Genomic DNA, 6722 nt, shown 5'->3' with positions numbered 1-6722 from the left:
TCTGATCCACCAGACTAATTCTGATTATTTCAAGCTCCATAAAATAGCAGCATTCCAGTTTGTAAGAGATTCTGCATGAAGGAGTCATAGGCAAGCGCCCTCGCTGGTAGACGCACAGGAGGGTCCGAGGCCGCGTCTGTTTAGCGACACTGGTTTCTGCTGTCCTCGTGGCTCTTATGTTAGGAGCGCCCGTCGTTTACGCTTGGAGGGACGGTCTCCTATGACTGGGGCACGTGTCTAGCATCTGTTCGGTCGGACACACACCTCCTCTGACCCTCCGGCCTCGAACACTGGCTTCCCGGCTGTGTTCCAGGCCCCCTGCCCACCGTCTTCGTGGCCGTCCACCGAGCCACTGTGACAGGGAGACATGGAAGGCAGAGGGCCTGTCATGCGCTGTGACCCAGACAGTCCGGTAAAGCATTTTGTTGTGAAAGGACGTGGAATTAACTACAAAATGAAATCAGGTTGCCTGGGGATTTCGCAGTCGCACGGGTTGTTACCCTGAGCACACGAAGTACGGATTTTCTTAAAATACGCCCACCCCAAACTCATGATCTGCCTGTGCCTACCGCCAGCCCCATGTGCACGCTGTGCACGGCCCTGCTCAGGGCCTCCTGACCCCACGTCCACAGTTCCTTCCCTTTTATTTCGTGGGCGTGTGGCACGTGGTCACTTTCTGCACCGTAGGGTGGATTCAGGACCCCTTTCTTCGTTACCGCCTTCTGGGGGCCAGCCAGCAATCGTGAATCCATGCGGACAGCAGGCATGTCTGTGCTGTCTCTTCGCTGGCATCCAGGACCCAGCACCCAGCACCCACAGGAGGACCCAGCACCTGGCACCCACAGGAGGGCCCAGCACCCGGCACTCAGCCCCTGGCACCCACAGGAGGACCCGGCACCCGGCACCGAGCCCCCGGCACCCAGCACCCGGCACCCACAGGAGGACACAACACCTGGCACCCAGTCCCCAGCACCCAGCACCCGGCACCCACAGGAGGACCCGGCACCCAGCCCCTGGCACCCACAGGAGGACCCAACACCTGGCACCCACAGGAGGACCCAGCACCTGGCACCCAGCCCCCAGCACCCAGCACCCGGCACCCACAGGAGGACGCGGCACCCAGCCCCCGGCACCCACAGGAGGACCCGGCACCTGGCACCCACAGGAGGACCCAGCACCCGACACCGAGCCCCCGGCACCCAGCACCCGGCACCCACAGGAGGACCCAACACCTGGCACCCACAGGGGGACCCAGTACCCAGCACCTGGCACCCAGCCCCCAGCACCCAGCACCCGGCACCCACAGGAGGACCCAACACCTGGCACCCACAGGAGGGCCCAGTACCCGGCACCCAGCCCCCGGCACCCACAGGAGGACCCGGCACCTGGCACCCACAGGAGGACCCAGCACCCAACACCGAGCCCCCGGCACCCAGCACCTGGCACCCACAGGAGGACCCAGCACCCGACACCCAGCCCCCGGCACCCAAAGGAGGACCCAACACCTGGCACCCACAGGAGGACCCAGCACCTGGCACCCAGCACCCAGCACAGGACCCGGGCATCATGGAGGTCCACACCCAGGCTCGCCGCATTGCACACTACCACGGGAGGCGGGGGTTTGCACTTGCTTACATGTACACCCCACGAAATTAGATTAGTAGAAAAGTAAAAAATGCAGAAGGTTGAGTTTTTAGCTGTGAAGAATAAATTTATTTTCCAGCCTAAGTGTTTGATATACTTGGGTGACGTTCTCTGCTGATGGGCCTCAGCCGTGCTCTGAGTCCCTGTAAGACTCCAGGATGTGGTGATCACGGGCGGTGGCAGTTGGTTCTGTGGGTGCTGGTGGTAGATGTTCCTTTCCAGTACATTAAAAAAAATATCCTTCTGGTACCAGGAGATCAGTAGTGTCCCTGTTAGAAAAAAGAAGGGCGGGTTTACTGGTAAGAGAGCTACCCTCGCCCCACAACAAAAATAACATCTTGGCTGATACCTAAACCACATTTCTGTTCTTTTAGCTGGTTAATCCTGAGAGAGTTTTCTGTGTCCCTCCTGATCTGGGAAAGGTCCTTCCTGGATGGAGGCAGAGATCAGCATGGGTTAGGAGGAGGAGACACGTGGAGGCTGAGAACAGAACGGATCCCAAAGCCAAAGCAAAGATTTTGCAGCAAAATTGAGTTGTTTCGTGTTTGAGTTTTTTCCACTTGTTATTGTAAACAGAGCGCATTTGCAGCACCGTGGATGAAAAATGTCATTAAATAATTCTTTCTCAAGCGCCTACTGTGTGCGATGCTCTGTGAACTGTCAATTGCAGTATAATTTATAAGCAAATACTCACAGACCTCTGCCTGGGAGCTGGGGAGCCTTTTGATCTGATAAGGTGGGAAGGGGTGGCAGAGGACCATCTCCAAACCATGGATCGTGTAATTAGTGTAAAGCTTTTCTCCGCGCTGAGAAGTAATTGTTGGCAGGTGCACGTATCAAGCCGATGCCAAAATGCATAACGTTTGAAGAATTATTATTCTTGTTATCACGACTCCCCTCAGTAATTCCAACTGTCGGATTTTGCTGAGTGATCATATAAAAATAGGTAATGATATAGACTGGTGTTGGATTGTGTCGCTGGGTAATTGCATTGTCACATGAAACCGTTACAAACACGGAGTTATTATTTGCACATCTTCTTGGACACAAAGAAGATGAGCCCATCGCAGAGTCTGGACCAAGACAGGCTGTTACCCACACGGGCTGGGTCCCTGTCATATACTAAGGGGTGTCACGGGTGAGCTGACATTGTGTTCGTCTAGGGACAGGCACACCTTCACACAGTGCCAACCGACCGGGGCTTAACGATCTCTCAAACCTCGTAATAGAGCGAAGTTTTCATCTACAGGATAAAAAAGACATTCCAACGTATAACTTAAGGAAAACCGAAGGTCGTGTTTACATTAAAGAGATTCTTTTTTCTTTTTTTTTTTTTTAATTTTTTTTAACATTTATTTATTTTTGAGACAGAGACAGAGCATGAACGGGGGAGGGGCAGAGAGAGCGGGAGACACAGAATCGGAAGCAGACTCCAAGCTCTGAACCATCAGCCCAGAGCCCGACGCGGGGCTCGAACTCACGGACCGCGAGATCATGACCTGAGCTGAAGTCGGACGCTTAACTGACTGAGCCACCCAGGCGCCCCAAGAGATTCTTTTTTCTACTCAAGTTGCATTTCATAGGCCGTAAGGAGATTGAACTTTATTGAACCTGAGCAGTCTCATATAAAAATGAGACTTATTTATTCAAAATATTTATTAGTAATGGCAGAAATGTGGGGTGCCTGGGTGGCTCAGTCAGTTGAGTGTCTGACTCTCAATTTCACCTCAGATCATGATCCCCGGGTTGTGGGTTCGAGCCCTGTGTCTGCTTGTGCGCTAAGCATGGAGCCTGTTTGGGATTCTCTGTCTCTCCTTCTCTGTCTGCCCCTCCCTCAATCACTTGTGCGCTCTCTCTCTCTCTCTCTCTCTCAAACAAAAATTTTTTAAATGACAGAAATGTAAGTGGGGTGCTCTACGTACAGAAATGTTTTGTTAAGAACTATTAAGACTAGCATACTTTTCTCTGACTTGTTTCTGCGTAGTTTCTTCCTGAAACCTCTCCAACACTGTGTGAGCGTCTGGGTGTGTGACGGGCAGAATATTTGTCAGTGACCTTGGCCACTGAGAATCCCTGCAGAGCCGGGAGCCGTGACCTTGACCTCTAAGAGTCCCTGCAGAGCCAGGAGCCGTGAGGACTGGAAGAGGTTTGTGCTTGACTCTCCGGGTGCCTGGAGTGGCCTTCTGTGCCTGGTGGACGAGGCCCCACTGGTACAACAGGGCTGGGCCAGAAGTCACTCGCGCCATTTTCATCAAATCATGATCAGCAAAAGACTCAGTTGCAGCTCTGGTCGTTACTGATGTGGAACAGACGGCCCCAGAGCTTACCGACTGAATGAAGCACGCTCACAGAGCCCGCCCCTTCTGTGGGAGATGCCCAGTGTTGGCGATGACCGGCCTTTCTAGCTGCTTCCTGTCGTGATGGGCTCGTTTCTCCGTATTTTCCTCTTACCTCCGTTCACTTCAGCTCAGTGGGTGTTCCCTCTTCCGGTCCATTTCTCCACAAACGTTGTGTGATTTTAGAAGATACGGGATTCAGTCCATGAACCAAACCCTGATCCCAACCCTGAAACAGGCCTTCTCTGTCCTGGGCTCCATGTGAAGAGACTGAGGGACGTGGGACCCGACCCTTCGCCTTCTGAGAGGCCCTGTATCTAACAACATCTAACAGCGAGTGCCGGGAGCCATGCCCTCGTACACGGGAAGGATTTTGTCCTTGGGAGGGTGTGTGAGGTGAGAATCTTTCTGAGGTCGGAGGTGGATTTACAAACCGTTGGCCCCATAGTCACCCCAGGGCCATATTTTTCTGGTCTTTCCTCTGAGGTCCTGTCTTTCTCTGAGAGAGACTGGGGATGAGATAGAGTTTGATCTCCAGACCCAGCAAGTGCTGGCTCATTGATTTCTAGAAGATTCCTCCTGAAATCTGAATAGATTGTTCTCTGCGCCTCTACTTCCTGGCATTTTGCCGAGATCAGCGAGAAGGCAGGAAGACGGCTCTTCTCTCCAGCGTGCTGCTCGAGTGTCCCGAGCCCCGTCGATGAGTTACTGTCTGTGTGGGCTCACGTGGGGGCTACCAGCTTCCCTCCACATCCTGACAAGGGTCTGCCTTTCTCCAGCTTCAGGACCATTTTCCCTGTCTTTCCCACGAGCCCTTACTGACAGCCTCCTTAGAACCTTTTGGATTGGCGCTAACTCCCCCCGCGAGGGTGTCGACCTCTCACGAATGGCTCCTAGCTCCTCTGCACCACCTGCTGCAAAGCCAGCGCCATCTGTTTTAGATTTAGGGATGGCTGGAATCACTGAGTTTTCCTTTTCACCACCACGTCTGCTCTGCCTGGGCAGGGACGATTCCAACACCACGGTAGCTAACCTGAGCGTCAGCACAGGGCTCCTCCGTGTGGTCTGCTGGCAACGTGGCGGCTGGAAGGGGTTCCTGTGTCTTCCACGTTGGCTTAGGTCCTCTGGGTGCACTATGGCTGTGTGCTTTTCCCATGGCTAAGGCAGAAATTCCACTGCGTCCGTGACTCAGCTCTAAAGTCACATAGCGTTGCTTCTGTGGTGCTTTGCTGAAAGTCCCAGGCCTGCCCAGACACAAGGACATGGGCCCACCTTGATGGAGTGGTGGTCTCCCTGTAGAAGGAAATGTCGGGTAGGAGACATTGTCCCAGTCATCTTTGGAACATAAAGTAGCACAAGGGTACCGTGACAGGTCTACTGCTGTTATATCTCTTGCCCCAAACTGGTAGCATAACTAAGAAAACGGTATCTTCACTGTCACATACAAGTTTGTCACCCATGTCCCTCTCTTTTTCACACCCAGTCCTATCTCTGATATGCTTTTCCAAGGGGCAGTCTACATCTAGGGATCTTATAGCTCTGCTTTGCAGTCCCTCACTGCAGTGACCCCACGAAATCACCCCATTCATACGGTTTTGAGGGCACAATGCCGTGGGTTTGACCTACGATGCAATGTCATCCAGCAGACCTGGAGAAGTATCCATTGCGCGTGACTGAGACTGCCTGCCCATTGAACAGCATCTCCCCGTTTCTCCCCTGTCCCTCGGCCCCTGGCAACGATCCGTCTAGTCTCTGTCTCTATGAGTTTGACTAGTTTAGATACATACGTGGAACCAGGCGGTATTTGCCCTTCAGTAACTGGCTTATTTCACCCAGCATAAAGTCCTCCAGGTTCGCCCATGTGGCAGTGTGTGTGTGTTTGGTACAATCTCCTTCTCCCTTTAGAGCTGAATACTGGCCCATTGTAGGTATGTGGCCCACTTTCTTTATCAACTCATCCATCCATGGATTAGGCTGTGCCCACACCTTGGCCGTTGTGAATTATGGTGCAGTAAACATGGGAATGCAGATATCTCTTTGAGATACTGATTTCAATTCTTTTGGAAATGGGATTGCTGGATCATATGATCATTTATTTTTAATATTTTGAGGAGTCTCCATGCCATTTTCTACAGCGGCTGCACCATTTTATATTCTGATCAACAGTGTATAAGGGTTCCAGTTACTCTGGGGTTCTGGCCAGATTTCATTGCTAAGTTGGCATCTGTGTGGGGACAGGATGTGGGACTCCTACTGAACCACCTTTCTTAGCGCCAGTCCAGGGAGGGGCTGGAACCCCCTAGCCCAAACGCAGGGAGAGGTCCATGTATTTGGAGACTTATTCTAGGTATTGCCCCTCATTTTCTGGCCGAGATTTGTTTTACTACTACTGGTTATGTTTTCCAGATTAATTGGAACGTATAAAAATAAATTTGTCTGCCAGCCTACATATTATTATTTGTTCTTAAAACAAAAGCAAGTCAACCATATGTCTAAGTGCTTCGGAAATGGTTTCTTTTTAAAGTGGCCCATCTTGAATAACATATGTGTGTATCATCTTCTTTAAGTGAGAAGGAGGGAGTAGCCCGTTATGGAACCTTTACAGTTTGGCGTTTTCCAAATAGGAACAATTTATGTTGTCATGTTGTACTCCTTTTGCTTTGGGAAACATTTCTCCTTAGAAAACACATGCAGTCTGCTTATTTTATACTAGAGGCTCAATACATGTGTTTGAACATGTAA

The 6722-nt window shown here is 51.7% G+C and overlaps 1 protein-coding gene across 1 annotated transcript; it reads left to right on the top strand.

Annotated features, from left to right (window-relative positions):
• The first annotated feature begins 765 nt into the window (after positions 1-765).
• On the top strand, positions 766-1656 carry LOC131483923 (proline-rich protein 2). The gene has a single exon (XM_058682273.1). It carries the CDS (start codon positions 766-768, stop codon positions 1654-1656), a length of 891 nt encoding a protein of 296 aa, XP_058538256.1.
• The last annotated feature ends 5066 nt before the right edge of the window (positions 1657-6722 follow it).

This window comes from Neofelis nebulosa, chromosome 8 (genome assembly GCF_028018385.1).
Source record: "Neofelis nebulosa isolate mNeoNeb1 chromosome 8, mNeoNeb1.pri, whole genome shotgun sequence".
Classification (NCBI taxonomy): Eukaryota; Metazoa; Chordata; class Mammalia; order Carnivora; family Felidae; genus Neofelis; species Neofelis nebulosa.
This window is presented reverse-complemented; position numbering and strand designations above follow the sequence as displayed.

Excerpts from the sequence above, each read along its gene's own strand:
- LOC131483923 (XM_058682273.1), top strand. The coding sequence starts at position 766 with ATGTCTGTGCTGTCTCTTCGCTGGCATCCAGGACCCAGCACCCAGCAC.